This window comes from Ranitomeya imitator, chromosome 4 (assembly GCF_032444005.1).
Source record: "Ranitomeya imitator isolate aRanImi1 chromosome 4, aRanImi1.pri, whole genome shotgun sequence".
Taxonomy (NCBI): domain Eukaryota; kingdom Metazoa; phylum Chordata; class Amphibia; order Anura; family Dendrobatidae; genus Ranitomeya; species Ranitomeya imitator.
The window spans coordinates 16,830,331-16,851,532 of NC_091285.1; the positions used below are offsets into that span (position 1 = coordinate 16,830,331).

General features: G+C 50.8%; 2 protein-coding genes across 2 annotated transcripts; both read right to left on the reverse strand.

Moving 5' to 3' along the window:
* Nucleotides 1-5,253: 5,253 nt before the first annotated feature.
* CYREN (cell cycle regulator of NHEJ) lies at nt 5,254-7,636 on the reverse strand. The gene is made up of 4 exons (XM_069763171.1): nt 7,494-7,636; nt 6,951-7,070; nt 6,762-6,843; nt 5,254-5,485 (listed from the first exon to the last, which is right to left on the reverse strand). The coding sequence occupies exons 2-4, from the start codon at nt 7,064-7,066 to the stop codon at nt 5,300-5,302; spliced, it is 384 nt and encodes a 127-aa protein (XP_069619272.1). The 5' UTR covers nt 7,067-7,070; nt 7,494-7,636; the 3' UTR covers nt 5,254-5,299.
* Nucleotides 7,637-8,476: 840 nt separating this feature from the next.
* WDR91 (WD repeat domain 91) lies at nt 8,477-20,162 on the reverse strand. Its single transcript, XM_069763170.1, has 16 exons — nt 20,039-20,162; nt 18,576-18,707; nt 17,641-17,820; nt 17,270-17,477; nt 16,132-16,214; nt 15,907-16,025; nt 14,766-14,946; nt 14,506-14,661; nt 14,124-14,323; nt 13,877-14,027; nt 13,697-13,791; nt 13,459-13,621; nt 12,401-12,509; nt 12,133-12,245; nt 11,639-11,836; nt 8,477-8,875 (listed from the first exon to the last, which is right to left on the reverse strand). The coding sequence occupies exons 2-16, from the start codon at nt 18,696-18,698 to the stop codon at nt 8,714-8,716; spliced, it is 2,241 nt and encodes a 746-aa protein (XP_069619271.1). The 5' UTR covers nt 18,699-18,707; nt 20,039-20,162; the 3' UTR covers nt 8,477-8,713.
* Nucleotides 20,163-21,202: the final 1,040 nt, after the last annotated feature.

Below are 21,202 nucleotides of genomic sequence, written 5' to 3' on the forward strand. Positions count from 1 at the left end.
AGACACCCTCCTGGACATGCTGGCCCAAGCCAAGGCCGGTGGGTCCATCGAAGATGTGGAGGTAAGCGCCTCGTTAACTGAACCCCAGCGGTTGCATTTGCAAACCACACTGGAACCCTTCCGGGTCATGTTCTCCAACAGACCTGGGAGGACTGATTTATTAGTCCACGAGGTGGACACCGGGAATCACGCCCCACTACGGCGAACACCCCATCGAATCTCCGACCAGGTGCAGCAGGTTATGTGCGAGGAGATCGATGAGATGTTACAGCTGGGGGTGATTTGACGGTCAAAGAGCGCGTGGGCCTCACCTGTAGTTCTCGTGCCAAAGAAGGACCGGACAACCCGGTTCTGCGTGGACTACAGGGGGCTCAACGCCATCACAGCCTCTGACGCGCTCCCAATGCCACGCATTGAGGAGCTGCTTGAGAGGTTAGCTGGCACAAAATACCTGACAATAATGGATCTGAGTCGAGGATACTGGCAGATTCCCCTGAGCCCCGAGGCGCAGGAGAAGTCCGCCTTTATCACACCCTTTGGACTGTACGAGTCCACGGTCATGCCCCTGCCACTTTCCAGCGGATGGTTAACCTCCTGCTTCAGGGACTGGAGAAGTACGCAGTGGCGTACTTGGATGACATTGCCATCTTCAGTCCCTCCTGGGAGGAACACCTGCAGCATCTCGAGGAGGTGCTCAGGCGAATTCACCAAGCAGGACTGACTATCAAGCCCGGAAAGTGCCAGATGGGCATGAGGGAGGTCCACTACCTGGGGCACTGGGTAGGCAGAGGCACCCTAAAGCCCGAGCCTGAGAAAGTGGGCGCGATCGTGAACTGGCCCACTCCCGGGACCAAGAAACAAGTGATGTCCTTCCTGGGCACTGCAGGGTACTATAGGCGCTTCGTACAGCACTATAGTAGCCTGGCAAAACCCTTGACTGACCTCACCAGGAAGAAGCTACCCCACATCGTCAACTGGACCGATGGCTGTGAGGGGGCCTTCCAGGCATTGAAAACAGCACTGTGCAACGCCCCTGTGTTGAAAGCAGTCGACAGCAGTCGACCGTTCTTGGTGCAGACCGACGCCAGCGAGTTTGGCCTTGGTGCTGTGCTCAGCCAGGTTGACCCGGAGGACCAAGAGCACTCCGTGTTATACCTGAGCCGGAAACTTTTGCCGAGGGAAGTGGCCTACTCCACCATCGAGAAGAAGTGCCTGGCCATAGTCTGGGCCCTGCAGCGCTCTCAGCCCTACTTGTACGGTCGCACCTTCACCGTGGTGACCGACCACAACCCTCTGCGCTGGCTAAACGCCATGTGTGGAACCAATGGCAGGTTGCTACTCTGGAGCCTTGCCCTTCAGCAGTTTGACTTCACCATTGAACACAAAACAGGCAGGGAGCATGGAAATGCAGATGGGCTGTCCTGCCAGGGTGAACCTACTGAGGTGCGCATGGAGGCATACCGAGGGGTTCTACCTCCGTAGCGCACACCAAAAGGGGGAGGTGTCACGATATTGTATGAAATATAATATGATGTTGTAGCTTTGTCCTTCAGCCCATGCTGGGGGCTAAAACTGCCCTTCTCTCTCTGGCTCTCTTTGTTTCTCTGTGTGCTTCGGAATGTATGGTAGAAGGGGGTTTTATTGCCCGGGCCATAAATTCCAGGCTCGAAGAAAGTTACTCGCCCCCCTCCCAACTGCACCAGCAGAAACTGGTATAGAAGCTTCCAGAATCCATGAGAGTCTTTGTTCTATTATTGTAAGATATTGGGCTAACGATTTAGGCTAGAAAAAGGAAAATACCTACTCTTAACGTCCCTCGGCGGATTGGTCAACCGCTGTAAACACGAGCTTCTAACTCCATCAGGTAAAAAGTAGGGATTTCTCTGTAATTATGCATCACAAATAGGACATATTTGATCTCATTAGAATGCCAATGTTAATACGAGATGAATGCTGGGTTTGTTATGACTATGACATGTTCTGTAGCGGAGATACAGGCATTAGACAAACTTGTGTTAAATCTAGTAAGACTGAAGAGGTAGGACGGACTGGGTAAACCAACCCCTTTTAGTGATGTCACCAGGCTGAGCTATAAGTGTTATACCAGACCCCAGCAGGGAGTCTGTCTGCTGGAGCCTATGTGAGGCTGACTTGAAGAGCTGTTCCTAACCAGTGTCCTGATGCACTGGGACAGATGGAAACACCACTAGCCTGGTTGCCCCACATGATCTGAACACATGTAAGTGTTATTTCTCATTTAACCCCTGTTATTTTTATAATTACCTTGTACATATTTTCAATTGTCTCATATTGTAACACCATTATATAACTTTTTATAAACACTGCCTTCTTTCGGAGTAAAAATATATAAATTACTAGTTTTCTTTCTTCCTGCTCTAAAACGTGCCCTATGTCTCCTGAAGGGAATTACGCTGTTTTGGGTTAGCTTCGGACCCGTTTAATCGAAGTTGGTGGCAGCATACATTTGTGCAGGCCTTTGGGTGTCGTAGCGGCTGCGGCGTTGATAATTATTGTTCCTGCCTGAGTGGGAGGAGTTTATCGCGTCACTGCAGCGTGCCCAATAGCCAGTACATAGCAGGCAGCCTTTCTGGCGACTAATTACCCCCGGTGCAGTACCTAATCTGACCTGAAAGGGGGGCGCCAGAGAGCTGCAAGTTTTAAGTGGAACTGTAAGCGGGATATACATAAATCCCTGCAGCTCATGGTATATTGAAGAGCAGTGGGATACCTAGAATAAGCCCCTGCTGTAAACTAAGAGGTCAATAGCCTTGTGCGTGTTTTTTTCATCGCATTGTGGAGGGATAATTAAGATAAGCCCCCCTGCACATGTGATAGCCGTCTGTTGGCCTAAAGTCACCCCGACCCGTGACGTGGGGGTGACGGTCACGGAGTGAATCGTGACAGGGCTCATTTCCACTTGCGAGAAACACATCCGTGTCTCGCATGTGAAAACCAAGCTTTGGCGCCGGCACTCCAGAGCGGAACGTGCGGCCGCATAGAAACACATGGAGCCGCACGCTCCACTCCAAAGTGCCGGCGCCAAAGCTTGGTTTTCACATGCGAGACACGGACGTGTTTCTCGCAAGTGGAAATGAGCCCTTAGGGTTTGTTTCCACGTTCAGGAAACGCTGCGTTTTTGACGCAGCGTCCATATGTTACAGCATAGTGGAGGGGATTTAATGAAATCCCGTCTCCATTATGCAGTAAGAGACGCATGCGGCAGACCTGCGGAAACGCACATGCGGTGCATCTTTTAAGAACGCAGCATGTCCTTACATTGCAGAAAAAACGCAAGGACAACACAGGTGACCTGCCAGTGACCTCAGGTGCAGATTTGTTCAGGATTTTACCTGCATAAAATCCTGACCAAATCCTGAACGTGGACACATACCCTCAGGGTACGTGTCCAACTCAGGATGGCCGGCGGTTTGGACGGAGCGGCAAACTCGCTCCCCCCCCTTCTGGGGATGCGATGATCCCGGATGTGTTCATTGCACACATCCGGTATCATTGCACCCCACACATAGGGCCCTGTGTTATACCTTGCGGCGGCGCAGCGTCGCCGCAAGGTAAACGGACATGCTGCGATCTAAAAAGACGCGCCGCATGTCCGGAATCGCAGGGACGCCGGGTGCGTGTTACCACGCATAGTGGAGACGGGATTTCATTAAATCCCCTCCACTATGCTGTAACATCTGGATGCTGCATGTTTGACGCTGCGTCTCTCTGCAGCGTCAAACACACAGCGTTTCCTGAACATGGAAACATACCCTTAGAGGGAATCTGTACTTTGTTAGTTGTAATCACACACAGCTCTGCAGTGAGATCAGGAGAGCAGACTGTCAGTCACTACATAAAACATATGAAAAAAATGGAGTAAAAAGTCCAAAAGTAATACAAAATTCAATTTATTAAGAAAATCATAAGTAATACAACAGGTAAATAGACTAGGACCAGGTAATAACAGGACACACAAATCCTGATCAAAGGATGTTAAATATACAACATGGGTAAGGTGCCCAAGTGCCACAGAGAGAGACCGAGAAGTCCGGAATACATTGGTAACCAGGTAAGTCTGCGTGCTTTACCATTCCAAGGACTAGGTCCCAAACTAAGTAAATTGCTTACCCATGCTCATAGTGTGTCAGGATCAGTGTCCACGCCGCCACCGACGCGCGTTTCGTCTCTTTCTCAAGGTGACCACACCTGTCATGAATGCTTTCTTCTCTCTGTACAAACACCACCTGCGTCCTTTACCCTCCATGGTACTTTCCTCCCGATAGCTTGGTCTGTGTTATGTGGCTTTCCCTCCTCTCTTCACTTTATACTAGACTGGGGCAAATGTATCCTGCTGGCTCCCCTGGATGTTACCTATGGGTCGTACCATACAACCACCCTCCCCCACCCGGCACCCCGATGTCACCATTATATACGTCCTCAGGATACAGGGAGCGGTGAATACAATGGTGGCTCCTTCCATAATTCAGAGTGTGCGACAGACGGCAAAAGTCACGACATTGCGTGCGGAGCAGTGTGCCAGAGCACACAGCGAAGTCGGGAGCAGAGCGTCAGGAGTGAGGTGTTTGATTTTTAATGTGTGTGCAGGATCTGTTTGCCTATAGGCTTTGTGGGGGCTTATACCTCATATAGGGGGCAATGTGAGGGTTCATGCTGTATATAGAGGGGCTATGTGAGGGGACTGTCTGGGGCGTCTATGTGATGTCTTATAGTATATACAGGGGGCCTTATACTGTATATAGAGGACTCCTACTGTATACAGGGAGGCCGTGAGGGCTCATACTTTATATAGGAGCAATGTGTGTGGGCTCATACTATAAATAGGGGGTTCTGTGTGGAAGCTCATGCTGTATATAGGGGGATATAGGATTGTTCATACTGTAAATAAGGGGCTATGTGCGTGTCATACTATATATAGGGGGCTGTGTGTGGGATACTGTGTTATAGGGGTGTAGTGTGGGTACATACTGTATAAAGAGGGATTGTGTGTGGGGGCTTTCACAATATTTAGGGGGTACTGTGTGTGGACACATACTGTATATAGGGGGCAGCATACTTAATATTACATGATATAATAATTATATGCTAATGAGGGACATCCAGTGCAGTGACCCCGGTAGCGGCCGGCTGTGTGAGGCACGAGGTCTGCGCAGGTTTCGCATAATCAGTAACATTTCTATTCACTGACAACAAGCAGAGATCCTGACAACTGAGGATGCTACAGATCCGTTTATTACAAATATGAAACGTTATTCTCTCCTCAGCTGAAGAAAATCTCCCGGACGTATTTTAGGGGGTCGTCGTCCGGGTCGTCAGAGTCATTACATGATGGCGGCTTAGTCCGCGGTTTCTCGGATCCGGCGGCAGTCGGAGGCGTCTCCTCACGGCCGGCAGAGGGGGAGGCCGCCTCGTTTTTGCTCTTCTCCTCTTCTCTCTGTACTTTACTCTAGAAGGAGAAATGATAAAAGCCTCACAGCAGGAACAATATTGGGGGTTGTAGTAGGTGTGAAATTGCTTGAGAAAACCTCAATGCCTACAATCAGGCAGAGACCATGTGGGATGATGCGCCCCCTGCTGGAGCCTCGGGGTGGTGACTCCGATCACACCATTATGTACGGCAGCGCCCCCTGCTGGAGCCTCGGGGTGGTGGCTCCGATCACACCATTATGTACAGCAGCGCCCCCTGCTGGCACCTCGGGGTGGTGACTCCGATCACACCATTATGTACGGCAGCGCCCCCTGCTGGCGCCTCGGGGTGGTGACTCCGATCACACCATTATGTACGGCAGCGCCCCCTGCTGGAGCCTCGGGGTGGTGACTCCGATCACACCATTATGTACAGCAGCGCCCTCTGCTGGAGCCTCGGGGTGGTGACTCCGATCACACCATTATGTACGGCAGCGCCCCCTGCTGGAGCCTCGGGGTGGCGGCTCCGATCACACCATTATGTACGGCAGCGCCCCCTGCTGGAGCCTCGGGGTGGCGACTCCGATCACACCATTATGTACGGCAGCGCCCCCTGCTGGAGCCTCGGGGTGGCGACTCCGATCACACCATTATGTACGGCAGCGCCCCCTGCTGGAGCCTCGGGGTGGCGACTCCGATCACACCATTATGTACGGCAGCGCCCCCTGCTGGAGCCTCGGGGTGGCGACTTCGATCACACCATTATGTACGGCAGCGCCCCCTGCTGGAGCCTCGGGGTGGTGACTCCGATCACACCATTATGTACAGCAGGGCCCCATGCTGGAGCTTCGGGGTGGTGACTCCGATCACACCATTATGTACGGCAGCGCCCCCTGCTGGCGCCTCGGGGTGGTGACTCCGATCACACCATTATGTACGGCAGCGCCCCCTGCTGGAGCCTCGGGGTGGTGACTCCGATCACACCATTATGTACGGCAGCGCCCCCTGCTGGAGCCTCGGGGTGGTGACTCCGATCACACCATTATGTACAGCAGCGCCCTCTGCTGGAGCCTCGGGGTGGTGACTCCGATCACACCATTATGTACGGCAGCGCCCCCTGCTGGAGCCTCGGGGTGGTGACTCCGATCACACCATTATGTACGGCAGCGCCCCCTGCTGGAGCCTCGGGGTGGTGACTCCGTTCACACCATTATGTACGGCAGCGCCCCCTGCTGGAGCCTCGGGGTGGTGACTCCGATCACACCATTATGTACAGCAGCGCCCTCCAGTGGCTCGGACCCCTCGCGGCGCAGTACCTGGCTCAGCACCTCCAGGGCGCACTCCACCAGCTCCCGCTCATTCATACAATACACCGTCCTCTTCCTGGAAGAAACCGAACTAAAACAGAAATAAAAAGCAAAGTCAGAACAGCAGCGGCAGAGGCCCCTGCAGCCACTAACACTGGAGGGTCCGTGTAACTACAGTCAGAGACCCCCATATCTCACACTTGTGTCTTCCTCCTCCGCGGTTCTGCGCTGTGCGGCTTTTTGGGCGCGGAGTTATCATCTGTCATCCAGGAGGGGAGCAGCCGCCTCTTCACTGCGGAGCCAGCGGCGTCCATGTCACTAACAGACGACTGTTATTAATGCCTCGCCCACAACAATGGCGGCCACAGCGCCCATCACTAAAGTGCCCCCATAATACAGTGCCCCCATAATAACTACAGCACCGCCATCACTACAGTGCCCCCATAATAATTACAGTGCCCCCATAATGGTTACAGTGCCTCCATAATTACTGCACCCTCGTAACTACAGCACTCAATTACAGCGCTCCTAACTACTGCACCCCATAATTACAGCGCCCCATAACAATTCTAGCACCCCCATCTTAAAGCCCCCAAAATTACAGCATCCACCTCCATCATTACCACAGCGCTCCATAATTAGAGCCCCCCTATTATAAGCACAGCACCCCATCTTAATCCCACTGCTCCAGTCACAGCGCCCCCATCAGGTCCCCAGCCCCCTCCCATCACCGCCATGTACCTGTAATTAACCAGTTCGCTGCCTCATACTTATGTTTCCACAGGTTAGTGAGCGCGCACAGGGTGAGTCAGTGCAGGACCCGCAGCCTCACAGCTGAAGCCCCTCATGCTCACACCCGGATCGGGCGACTTCCTCAATTTAGCAAGAACTACATTCCCCAAACTGCAGCGCGCTACCAGCCGGAAGGCGGCACCAGTACATTATTACATCCGCAGTAACCACGAGTGACCGCTAGATGGCGCTGCTGCACTAGGAACTTATGAAAGGATCTATTATCCACTGCGCAGCACGTCTATTTACCACCAGGTGGCGCTGGCTGCAATAGAAAGTCCTCAGGAGTTCTCCACTTACTGCTCTTATTGTGGGGGGCAGCTTTATACTGGGGGGGTCCCTGGTGATCAGGAGGAGCTGGCTGATAATGTTACAGTCCGGCAGAACTTATTTTCCCAATGTTTCTCCTGTGCAGCTGCTGTTAGCAACTGGGACCCTATTCTGGCACAGGTGGGTACTAGTAGCAGGGGCCTAACTACAGCGGGGGCAGCGCACGAGCGCCAGAAGCCTAAGCGAGACCCTCGATGAGGAGGAATACTGTTAAAGATCCTTATAGTTGTGGCCAGGGTGGAGAGTTTCCGCGAGAGTCAGGCAGCGACATTCCCTTTAAGAGGCAAGGTCCATTTTTCTATAAGATCCTGACTTTGGTAGGTGGTCCCTTGACTAAGCTGCACCCCCTTAGCGGATAAGCTCCTCCCTACCATCACACCTTTTGATAAGCCCCTCCTCCCCACACTGACTCCTCCTCCCCACACTGACTCCTCCTCCCCACACCGATCTGCCGGTTGTCAGCGCGTTTTGTCACCATTGTTGTCAGATTGCAGGAATTTACCACACACTTTGTGATTCTCTTAGATGCGCCGTGTCCCCATATAACCCTCATCACCACCGCCCCTTTAAGGACATCTATAAATAAGAGGCGGAGTCAGGACCGGGGGAGGGGAACACCACATTTGGGTTTATTGGAGTAATACGGTAACACATTAATACTGCGCTCGGTGCTGGACTGTGCGGCGGCCATGATGGCGTCTGCTACGGCCTGAGAGGGGTCCTGGAGCACGCTGTGTACCGGAGCTTACGATTGGTCCCTGGCGGTCGTCCGTCGTGTTGTCTAAATATATCGGACCCTCGAACTAAAAGGAGAATTCACAGGTGCTCGGATCCCCCCGCTATTTCTGGGCCAGCAGAGTGGTCAGCCGGATTTTTCCGTCCATGGAGGCCGTTAAGCAGGTGCCACATTCCACGGCCGTGCTCCAGTCCACAGTGACCACCGGGGCCCGGTGCCCCCCGAGGGACAGACAGTTCTCCAGCGTGCTGCCGTCACTGTTCAGCTGCAGGAAACAGAGCAAAGCGTGAGGACGGAGCGACCAAAGCAGCACAGTCGGCTCTGCTACACCGGAGTCTATACAGAGCAAAAAGCAGCACAGTCGGCTCTGCTACACCAGAGTCTATACAGAGCAAAAAGCAGCACAGTCGGCTCTGCTACACCGGAGTCTATACAGAGCAAAAAGCAGCACAGTCGGCTCTGCTACACCAGAGTCTATACAGAGCAAAAAGCAGCACAGTCGGCTCTGCTACACCAGAGTCTATACAGAGCAAAAAGCAGCACAGTCGGCTCTGCTACACCAGAGTCTATACAGAGCAAAAAGCAGCACAGTCAGCTCTGCTACATAGGAGTCTATACAGAGCAAAAAGCAGCACAGTCAGCTCTGCTACATAGGAGTCTATACAGAGCAAAAAGCAGCACAGTCGGCTCTGCTACACCAGAGTCTATACAGAGCAAAAAGCAGCACAGTCGGCTCTGCTACATAGGAGTCTATACAGAGCAAAAAGCAGCACAGTCGGCTCTGCTACACCGGAGTCTATACAGAGCAAAAAGCAGCACAGTCGGCTCTGCTACACCGGAGTCTATACAGAGCAAAAAGCAGCACAGTCGGCTCTGCTACACCAGAGTCTATACAGAGCAAAAAGCGACACAGTCAGCTCTGCTACACCGGAGTCTATACAGAGCAAAAAGCAGCACAGTCAGCTCTGCTACACCGGAGTCTATTCAGAGCAAAAAGCAGCACAGTCAGCTCTGCTACATAGGAGTCTATACAGAGCAAAAAGCAGCACAGTCGGCTCTGCTACACCAGAGTCTATACAGAGCAAAAAGCGACACAGTCGGCTCTGCTACACCGGAGTCTATACAGAGCAAAAAGCAGCAGACGGCTCTGCTACACCGGAGTCTATACAGAGCAAAAAGCAGCACAGTCGGCTCTGCTACACCAGAGTCTATACAGAGCAAAAAGCAGCACAGTCGGCTCTGCTACACCGGAGTCTATACAGAGCAAAAAGCAGCACAGTCGGCTCTGCTACACCAGAGTCTATACAGAGCAAAAAGCGACACAGTCAGCTCTGCTACACCGGAGTCTATACAGAGCAAAAAGCAGCACAGTCAGCTCTGCTACATAGGAGTCTATACAAAGCAAAAAGCAGCACAGTCAGCTCTGCTACATAGGAGTCTATACAGAGCAAAAAGCAGCACAGTCGGCTCTGCTACACCAGAGTCTATACAGAGCAAAAAGCGACACAGTCGGCTCTGCTACACCAGAGTCTATACAGAGCAAAAAGCAGCACAGTCAGCTCTGCTACATAGGAGTCTATACAGAGCAAAAAGCAGCACAGTCGGCTCTGCTACACCAGAGTCTATACAGAGCAAAAAGCAGCACAGTCAGCTCTGCTACATAGGAGTCTATACAGAGCAAAAAGCAGCACAGTCGGCTCTGCTACACCAGAGTCTATACAGAGCAAAAAGCAGCACAGTCAGCTCTGCTACATAGGAGTCTATACAGAGCAAAAAGCAGCATAGTCGGCTCTGCTACACCGGAGTCTATACAGAGCAAAAAGCAGCACAGTCGGCTCTGCTACACCAGAGTCTATACAGAGCAAAAAGCAGCACAGTCGGCTCTGCTACACCGGAGTCTATACAGAGCAAAAAGCAGCACAGTCGGCTCTGCTACATAGGAGTCTATACAGAGCAAAAAGCAGCAGTCGGCTCTGCTACACCGGAGTCTATACAGAGCAAAAAGCAGCACAGTCAGCTCTGCTACATAGGAGTCTATACAGAGCAAAAAGCAGCACAGTCGGCTCTGCTACACCAGAGTCTATACAGAGCAAAAAGCGACACAGTCAGCTCTGCTACACCGGAGTCTATACAGAGCAAAAAGCAGCACAGTCAGCTCTGCTACATAGGAGTCTATACAGAGCAAAAAGCAGCACAGTCGGCTCTGCTACACCAGAGTCTATACAGAGCAAAAAGCGACACAGTCGGCTCTGCTACACCGGAGTCTATACAGAGCAAAAAGCAGCACAGTCGGCTCTGCTACACCGGAGTCTATACAGAGCAAAAAGCAGCACAGTCGGCTCTGCTACACCAGAGTCTATACAGAGCAAAAAGCAGCACAGTCGGCTCTGCTACATAGGAGTCTATACAGAGCAAAAAGCAGCACAGTCGGCTCTGCTACACCGGAGTCTATACAGAGCAAAAAGCAGCACAGTCGGCTCTGCTACACCAGAGTCTATACAGAGCAAAAAGCAGCACAGTCGGCTCTGCTACACCAGAGTCTATACAGAGCAAAAAGCAGCAGACGGCTCTGCTACACCAGCGTCTGAGGAGTCTATACAGAGCAAAAAGCGACAGTCGGCTCTGCTACACCGGTGTGTGAGGAGTCTATAGGGACCAGAGAGCGGCACAGTCGGCTCTGCTACACCGGGGTCTGAGGAGTCTATAGGGACCAGAGAGCGGCACAGTCGGCTCTGCTACACCGGCGTGTGAGGAGACTATAGGGACCAGAGAGCGGCACAGTCGGCTCTGCTACACCGGTGTGTGAGGAGTCTATAGGGACCAGAGAGCGGCACAGTCGGCTCTGCTACACTGGCATGTGAGGCGTCTATAGGGACCAGAGAGCGGCACAGTCGGCTCTGCTACACCGGGGTCTGAGGAGTCTATAGGGACCAGAGAGCGGCACAGTCGGCTCTGCTACACCGGCACCGCTATCACAACCCGTGAATACAGCAGACGTTCCCGGCCGCGACCCTCGGGATCCTCTCACCTTATAAATGACTCCGCCGGTGCTGGAGCACGTCAGCATGTAGTTTCCTTCCGAGTCGAAAGCGAAGAGTCGTCCGCGAGGAAACTGCACCTGTTTGTAGCCCGAGTAGCCGGACAGCATGAAGGGCCCCGTGGCGTCAGGAGGCAGCGAGTACTCCGACACTTTCTGGCCGCTCTTGTGAATGTTCCACTGAATAAACTGGAGAGAAAAAAAAATGTTATTCCCCGACTTCAGGAAGTGGAAACAGTCAGCAAGCTGGTGAAGCCAGGGACACTTGGCGATCAGCGGGGACATTGTTCAGATGCGTTTATATGTAAAATACAACTCAGCGACTCGTCCTCATTAAAAAACAGCGATGCTCGTTTTGTGTATACAGCTCCTGTACAGATCTATGTGTATCCATGGTAACAGACTACAAAGAAACTGTGTAGTCAGATCCTGCAGTTATAGGGGAGCGCAGGATAGGACTACAACCCCCAGCATGCGCCGCTCACCTTCCCATCCTCTCCGATGCTGTACACAGCGTTCTCATCGTAGCAGAAGTCTACAGAGTACACCTCCCCCCGGTGCGCCTCCCAACTCATCGCACACTGGTGCTGCTGCATGTCTGCGGAGCAAAGACACCAACTGTACGTCCAGCATGCACAAGGACACGTCACTTAAAAGGGACAGTGCACCCGAGCATGAAAAGGAAAAAACCAAGAAGGACAGCGCCCTCTACTGATGAGAAGGAAATATAACACCACACACTGCGCCACTTACCAAAGAGCCGAATCACACCGTCAGCGGCACCGGTCACCAGCAGATTGCCATTATGGTTGAATGAGGTGCAGTTCACAGCGATGGGAACGGGCTCCAGAGAGAACTGCAGCTGTGGAGGGAAAAACGGGGACGTAGTAATGTAATGTGTGTACACAGGGACTGCACCAGCAGAATAGTGAGTGCAGCTCTGGAGTATAATACAGGATGTAACTCAGGATCAGTAATGTACGTACACAGTGACTGCACCAGCAGAATAGTGAGTGCAGCTCTGGAGTATAATACAGGAGGTAACTCAGGATCAGTAATGTAATGTATGTACACAGTGACTGCACCAGCAGAATAGTGAGTGCAGCTCTGGGGTATAATACAGGATGTAACTCAGGATCAGTAATGTAATGTATGTACACAGGGACTGCACCAGCAGAATAGTGAGTGCAGCTCTGGGGTATAATACAGGATGTAACTCAGGATCAGTAATGTACGTACACAGTGACTGCACCAGCAGAATAGTGAGTGCAGCTCTGGAGTATAATACAGGAGGTAACTCAGGATCAGTAATGTAATGTATGTACACAGTGACTGCACCAGCAGAATAGTGAGTGCAGCTCTGGAGTATAATACAGGAGGTAACTCAGGATCAGTAATGTAATGTATGTACACAGTGACTGCACCAGCAGAATAGTGAGTGCAGCTCTGGAGTATAATACAGGAGGTAACTCAGGATCAGTAATGTAATGTATGTACACAGTGACTGCACCAGCAGAATAGTGAGTGCAGCTCTGGAGTATAATACAGGAGGTAACTCAGGATCAGTAATGTAATGTATGTACACAGACACTGCACCAGCAAAATAGTGAGTGCAGCTCTGGAGTATAATACAGGAGGTAACTCAGGATCAGTAATGTATGTACACAGTGACTGCACCAGCAGAATAGTGAGTGCAGCTCTGGAGTATAATACAGGATGTAACTCAGGATCAGTAATGTAAGTACACAGTGACTGCACCAGCAGAATAGTGAGCGCAGCTCTGGAGTAACACCCTATACCAGGCTTCTTACTTGCTGTTTCATGGTCTTGGTGTCCCACAGTAGCAGTCGTCCCGGCACTTGGTTGCCGCCGTTCTCTCCGGTCCCGGGGATGGGAAGCTCTGGGGCCGATGATGGGGCTGCGGCTGAACACACGAAGGACGTCCCGCTGGGGTTACAGGCCAGTGAGAGGATCCTAGGAGCACAGAGATCCTCGGTGTCACATACCGCACAGGTCGGTGACCCCGGACCCCCGTAGGGCGGCGCTCACCTCGGCATGTCGTCACAGATCCCGATCTCACAGAGGTTTTTCTTGGCTTCGGTGTCATACAGGCGAACGGTGCCGACCTCACTGCCCAGCAAGAGCTGCGCTCGGGGAGAAGAACAGAGTGGTGACGTGGGCTCCGCAGGCTCCGAGGGTGCGGGGCCCCTGTACGCCGCCCGTACTCACCAGTCGGTCCCGCTTAGTCGCCCACTCCAGGGACAGGAGCGCAGATTTGGATATGGCCGACGCCTTGGTCTGCATGATACCGTCGATGGACCAAACCTTGATAACCCCGTCCACGTCCAGGCTGGCGACACGTCGGCCCGAGCAGTCGACCCTGGAAGGCAAGAAAACAGCGGAGTCAGAGCGACCACCCATAAACCTCCGTCCACTGCTGACAGTTTGTTACAATGTATCAGGAAGTCCCGAGGACCTGCAGTGCATGATGGAGGAGTGGTGCTCTCCATACTCGTCCTGGCTGAGCACGATGAACGGCTGCTCCGCTTTCTCCCCTCCTCCGCCCGACGAGACCCCCTTCACCCCTCTCATCAGAGCGTCCACCGGGTCATGCGGGGTCTCGGGGCGAAGCTCGGACTCAGCGTCTGATGTCTCCGACTTCTTGTCCAGGCTTTGCTGTAAGAGACGACACATCTTCAGGTTTCCTCTCGTGCTGCCCCTATTCTCTAGAATGCTCTTTCTAGGCTCAGACTTGCCCAAATTAAAAAAAAAGTCTTAATAGTCCTTCAAAGCCGACCTGTCCACTTCCCTCCCCCCATTTAGAGTCTCATTCCCTCTTTTCGTAAATGTCTCCTCACCTGTGACTGCGTCTTGGAGAACAGCTCCTTCCTCTCCTGGAGGCGCCGCTGCCTCTGCTGCACCATACTGACCTCAGGGACGGCCGGGGCGCCGAGGACACTGGTCACACTCTTCACCTCCTTAGTCACACACAGGGTCTCTTTCGTTTTCTGGGCCTGAAAAAAGAAACGTTTAACTGGTATTGTTCTCTGTTATCAGCCATGTCAGGCTACAAAGAGGCCGAGATCACACGGTCCGGACACAAACGGCAAATCAATACCTGACTGTTCCCCGGATCTTTCTTCAGGGGAAGACCAGCGGCGCTCTGTGTCGGAGAGGAGATGGCGGCTGGGGGAGGCTTGGGGACTTTCTTGCTCTGTGGCAGCAAAGAAGAGAGGAACCCGGTGGTCTTCTGGGACTGGACAGCGGATCCGGAGGTCCTCTGACTGGAGATCATGGTACTGCGAATGTGAGCACAACATTACGTCACAGCAGCATTATAGCAGTTATATTCTTGTACATAGGAGCAGTATTATAGTAGTTATATTCTTGTACATAGGGGCTGTATTATAGTAGTTATATTCTTTTACATAGGGGCAGTATTATAGTAGTTATATTCTTGTACATAGGGGCAGTATTATAGTAGTTATATTCTTGTACATAGGGGGCAGTATTATAGTAGTTATATTCTTGCACATAGGGGGCAGTATTATAGTAGTTATATTCTTGCACATAGGGGGCAGTATTATAGTAGTTATATTCTTGCACATAGGGGGCAGTATTATAGTAGTTATATTCTTGTATATAGGGGCAGTATTATAGTAGTTATATTCTTGCACATAGGGGGCAGTATTATAGTAGTTATATTCTTGTATATAGGGGCAGTATTATAGCAGTTATATTATTGTACATAGGGGCAGTATTATAGTAGTTATATTCCTGTACATAGGAACAGTATTATAGTAGTTATATTCTTGTACATAGGAGCAGTATTATAGTAGTTATATTCTTGTACATAGGGGCAGTATTGTAGTTATATTCTTGTACATAGGGGCAGTATTATAGTAGTTATACTCTTGTACATAGGGGCAGTATTATAGTAGTTATATTCCTGTACATAGGGGCAGTATTATAGTAGTTATATTCTTGTACATAGGGGGCAGTATTATAGTAGTTATATTCTTGTACATAGGGGGCAGTATTATAGTAGTTATATTCTTATACATAGGAGGCAGTATTATAGTAGTTATATTCTTGTACATAGGAGCAGTATTATAGTAGTTATATTCTTGTACATAGGGGGCAGTATTATAGTAGTTATATTCTTGTACATAGGGGCAGTATTATAGTAGTTATATTCTTGTACATAGGGGCAGTATTATAGCAGTTATATGTATTGGTGTTGTCCTGATGTCACTCACAGCTCGGAGTCTCCCAGACGATCCATGTTGGAGACGTAGTGCGGCAGCTTATGGTGAACCATAGGGCCGTCATCCCCCTCTTTTTTCAGCCGGTGCGCCTCTGCCTGAAGAGCAAAGAGCTAAGAAAACAACAGATGTAGTCATGGAAAGAAGAAAATAAAAATGTAAAATGGCATTTCCCTCTGGACCCTGACACTCGCCCTTCTTTCGCTCCTCCTCTCCCACCTTCTGTCTCAGCGCCTCGTTCTCCTCTTGTACATGGAAGATTCTCTGACATTCCGCATCAAAGTTCAGGATAGTTGGGATCGGTGCAGGTTAAAGTTAAAGGAAAACTCCGTCTCCAATAAACTTACATAAATTACATTTCTATTTCTAAGATTAAATTCATACAATATGGAACATTCTGTACTGGTTTTACATTAAATTATGTTTTTCTTCTCTAGTCGCCCCAAAACTAAACTGTGGATTTAACAGGTTCCTTTTACCAAGGTACAAACGGCATTGTGGGAGTCTGATACATTACACATCAAGGCATTCGATGTGCAGACACCGAACAAGCAGGAGATCTGCACAATTGTATCCGCAGACACTGAACAAGCAGGAATACTGGGGGATTTGCACAATTGTATCCGCAGACACTGAACAAGCAGGAATAATGAGGGATTTACACAATTGTATCCACAGACACTGAACAAGCAGGAATACTGGGGGATTTGCACAATTGTATCCGCAGACACTGAACAAGCAGGAATACTGGGGGATTTACACAATTGTATCCGCAGACACCGAACAAGCAGGAATACTGGGGGATTTACACAATTGTATCCACAGACACTGAACAAGCAGGAATACTGAGGGATTTACACAATTGTATCCACAGACACTGAACAAGCAGGAATACTGGGGGATTTACACAATTGTATCCACAGACACTGAACAAGCAGGAATACTGAGGGATTTACACAATTGTATCCACAGACACTGAACAAGCTGGAATACTGGGGGATCAATTGTATCCGCAGACACTGAACAAGCAGGAATACTGGGGGATTTACACAATTGTATCCGCAGACACTGAACAAGCAGGAATACTGGGGGATTTACACAATTGTATCCACAGACACTGAACAAGCAGGAATACTGAGGGATTTACACAATTGTATCCACAGACACTGAACAAGCTGGAATACTGGGGGATTTACACAATTGTATCCGCAGACACTGAACAAGCAGGAATACTGGGGGATTTACACAATTGTATCCGCAGACACTGAACAAGCAGGAATACTGGGGGATTTACACAATTGTTTATTTCGGGAGAGTTTATCTCGCACCCTATATTTTGCTTTCCCAGTAAGGATATGCATGCACTGGAAGAGGACGCTGAGGAAGTTGTGCAGAGACACGGTGAAGGTGTCTGCCCACTGCCGGGAGAAGTACGTGGAGAAGGTCGGGTTGACATCGGGCGCAGGAAGAAAAGGAAGCGCGAACCATTCCTTCCATTCGGCCTGGTTCTGCAGCTCCGGCGCCTGCTTCTGGAAGAAGTCGTGCGCTTTGTCCGTCCGGCTGCTCTGTAATAGAATATTACGTACGGAGGGATTAACAGTTGTACGCCGCTGACACCTAGTGGCCAAAGTGGCGCAACTACAGACAGGTTTAAAAAACAAAATCTCACTTTACAGCCTACAGCAAAGTGTCTTAGGAGGATTAAGGAATATGTGTCAGGACCCGTACCTGTATGGTGCACACCAGGTAATAGCGGAACAGGCTGGTCTTCAGCTTGATAACCGTCGGCCGATAGACGTCTTCCAATCGGCTGAAGAGCCGCCGCTCCAGGTAACTCCAATAATCCACCAGCCCGTTCAGGTCATAACTCTGGATAAACTGCAGCAATTGCTCCACGATGCGATCCACCTTAAGAAAAAAAAAAAAAAAGTCATATTTGACCAGGTGCCATGTCCCTCCCCCATACTTTATACTGCGGCAATTACAGATTTTGCAAACCTTTATGGACAATTAAATACCAGATTAATGGAAGATAAATGAAGCAATGGGACGTAAAAAGATTAGGTTTACAGGCGAACTACATCAAGATCCCATCTGGCTCCATTATGTGGTGTTTTCTCAAGGCTGGGTCCAGGCACATGAAGGATCTTGAGGGACAGAGTGCATAACAAACTCAATGAATCAACCATTGCTCAAAAAGCATGTGATAATGCTTTTATACATAATCATTTTGACTTGACCTCCCCTTTAAGGAGGACCTGTCACTTGCCATAAATATTTAATTATTTTACCCGGTGTAAATGTCGCTGTTCTCCTGAATCCGGAGTTGTTTTTCTTTTGATCCTGCGCCTCTCCGTTCCTGAGATATGGCCTCCTCTTTCCAGTATTTAAATCGCGTCTTGTTACAAATGTGGGTGTGGCCCTAAGAGAAGAGTCAGGAACCACGCCCACTTGCCTTATAAGGCCAGATTTATATACAGGGAAAAAGGGGCCATATCTCAGGAACGGAGAGGCGCAGAAAGAAAAGAAAAACATCGCCGGATTCAGGAGAACAGCGGCATTTACATCAGGTAAAAAAAAAAAAACATGTTAAGGGCAAGTGACAGGAAATGTAAAAAAACCTATAGAACGATAAGACAAGAAATGTCCGGACTGGAACTTACACGAAAACCTTTCTCCTTATCCACTTTAATATCCGCCTCAAAATGCTTCAAGGTGTTGGTGAAGCCCCTGAAGGTCAGGTACTCCCGCACCAGGTCATTCGTGCGCTCCACCGCCGACGTCATCCCTAACGTCTTAACATAGGAGAAACAAAAATAAGTATTAAAGAACATTAACAGATGGGAAGGTCCGCAACGATGGATCCATCACACGCCGATCCCCAGCGGTGACTTATAACGCTGTCCGCCGGGGCCTGCTCTGCCATACTATACACAGATGCTCCACTGTATGTGATCCGCCTCCGCGGTACATGATGGCGGTTATATCCCTAGAGGTTAGATCACAGCACTGGCCATTATTAGCTGCTGCTAATCAGTGACATCTAAGGGGTTAAACTGCTGCGATCGCAGCTGGATGGGTTACACTCCGGTGCCGGCTGTAGGACGCAGCTTCCATACATGTACAGAGGATGTCGCCCACTGATATCGGAGGGCTCCCCGCTACACGCCCGGGCCTGATCACACTGTGTGCGCTGCAAAAAAAGACATTATGCTGGGTGTACAAGTCAGGAGGAGGCGGTCCCGTATGTCAGCCCCCCTCACATCACAATGGGACCCCTATAGTTTTGGCGCAAAGAACAGTTTATGGGATCTGCATTGGAAAGTGTTTTCAGTCTCCTGACCGATCAGTGGGGGAGGGGATGCAGATTTTGACCTCACTTACAAGACCCCATCTATATTCTCTGCATCCCCACCATTAGTGAACAATGGGGCCCCCATACGATGTGGGGGCCCCATACGGCGTGGATGTCTGTGGGGACCCCATGCGGCGTGGATGTCGGGGCCCCATGCGGCGTGGAAGTGGGGGCCCCATGCGGCGTGGATGTGGGGGCCCCATGCGGCGTGGATGTGGGGGCCCCATGCGGCGTGGATGTGGGGGGCCCATGCGGCGTGGATGTGGGGGCCCCATGCGGCGTGGATGTGGGGGCCCCATGCGGCGTGGATGTGGGGGCCCCATGCGGCGTGGATGTGGGGGCCCCATGCGGCGTGGATGTGGGGGCCCCATGCGGCGTGGATGTGGGGGCCCCATGCCGCGTGGATGTGGGGGCCCCATGCCGCGTGGATGTGGGGGCCCCATGCGGCGTGGATGTGGAGGGCCCATATGAAGTGGGGGCCCCATATGGTGTGGATGTGGGGGCCCCACACGGTGTGGATGTAGAGGGCCCATATGAAGTGGGGGCCCCATATGGTGTGGATGTAGAGGGCCCATATGAAGTGGGGGCCCTGCAGTGTGATCCCAGGGCTTCCTCTGCATTGGATGGCTGCAGTCTGTATACTATATGTCCCCGGATCACACAACGTTCCATCAGATTCTCTTAGCCCCGCCCACGTTCCATCCCCCACGTGCAACGTTCCATCCGCGCTTCCTTCCCCCAGAAGCCTGCCGCCCCCCAGCCGGCTCTTACCTCCCGGGGACCCCCGCTCTGCCGCTGCTGTCACCGTGGATAATGCAGGCGGTCTGGTCACATGACAAAGCAGGAAGCGCCGGTCACGAGGGGATGTGAAAGTCCCCTATACTTCAGCAGAGTGTGCGCCACAGATAGAGCCTTTTCACATCCGCCATGTTGGAATGAAAGCGAGGCTGACACACTCCCCAACCGCTTATTCCGCTGTTCTCTGCGGCCGTAATCCACCGCCTGTCGTTAGGAAGTGTTTACAGTGTGATGTGTTTATACAGCAATTACAATAAAACAAGCTTTATTGAAAGTGACGTTGTAATACAGTGTAGTCCGTACTGTACATAACGTCTCACCATGTGTTCCATTACCTTGCATTAGGCCGCATTCACATGTTCAGTATTTGGTCAGTATTTTGTAGACACTTGCCATGACAGCTGGGGGTCTGCTGATGACCAGTCCCCTGTACCTGCTATGATCTTCCTGTGAACGTCAGCCTGAAGCCGTCGTTCATAGACCGTGATTTTCACTCTACATAGCTGCCCTGATGCCTCGCTACGTCTAGCACAAGCAATCAGACGATCGCAGCTACCAGTCCCCTAAGGGGACTATTAAATACCGTAAAAATAAAAAAAAAATATATAAAAAACCCCTTAAAAGTTCAAATCACCCCCCTTTTGAACCATTAATTATTATTTTTTTAAACACACATATTTGGTATCGGCGCATTCAGAAACTCCCGATCTATAAAAATATAAAATAGATTAATCCGATCGGTAAATGGTGTAACAAGAAAAAAAAAAACATCGGAATGAAGGTTTTTTTGGTCGACGCAATATTGCAATTAAATGCGATAACGAGCCATCAAAATATTGTCTCTACAACAAGATGGTATCAATAAAAATGTCAGCTCAGGGCGCAAAAAAACAAGATGTCACCCGGCCCCAGATCTCAGAAAATGGAGACGCTATGGGTCTCGGAAAATGGCGACATAGGCGAACACTTTTTTTTTGTGTGAAAATTTTCTAACTTTTTTCACCCTTAGGGCTTGTTTTCACTTGCGAGGAACACGTCCGTGTCTCGCATGTGGAAACGAAGCTCTGGCGCCGGCACTGTGGAGCGGAGCGTGCGGCCGCATAGCAACACATGGAGCCGCACGCTCCGCTCCGGAGT

What these genes read in the sequence shown, in the direction of transcription:
- CYREN (XM_069763171.1), bottom strand. Translation starts at nt 7,066, where the DNA reads ATGGACGCCGCTGGCTCCGCAGTGAAGAGGCGGCTGCTCCCCTCCTGG. An exon ending in CGGAGGAGGAAGACACAAGT is followed by an intron (nt 6,844 to 6,950) that starts GTGAGATATGGG and finishes TTTCTGTTTTAG; the next exon opens with TTCGGTTTCTTCCAGGAAGA. An exon ending in CCCTGGAGGTGCTGAGCCAG is followed by an intron (nt 5,486 to 6,761) that starts GTACTGCGCCGC and finishes TTCTCCTTCTAG; the next exon opens with AGTAAAGTACAGAGAGAAGA.
- WDR91 (XM_069763170.1), bottom strand. Translation starts at nt 18,698, where the DNA reads ATGACGTCGGCGGTGGAGCGCACGAATGACCTGGTGCGGGAGTACCTG. An exon ending in AAGATCCGGGGAACAGTCAG is followed by an intron (nt 14,662 to 14,765) that starts GTATTGATTTGC and finishes TTCTTTTTTCAG; the next exon opens with GCCCAGAAAACGAAAGAGAC. An exon ending in TCCTCCATCATGCACTGCAG is followed by an intron (nt 14,028 to 14,123) that starts GTCCTCGGGACT and finishes CTTGCCTTCCAG; the next exon opens with GGTCGACTGCTCGGGCCGAC.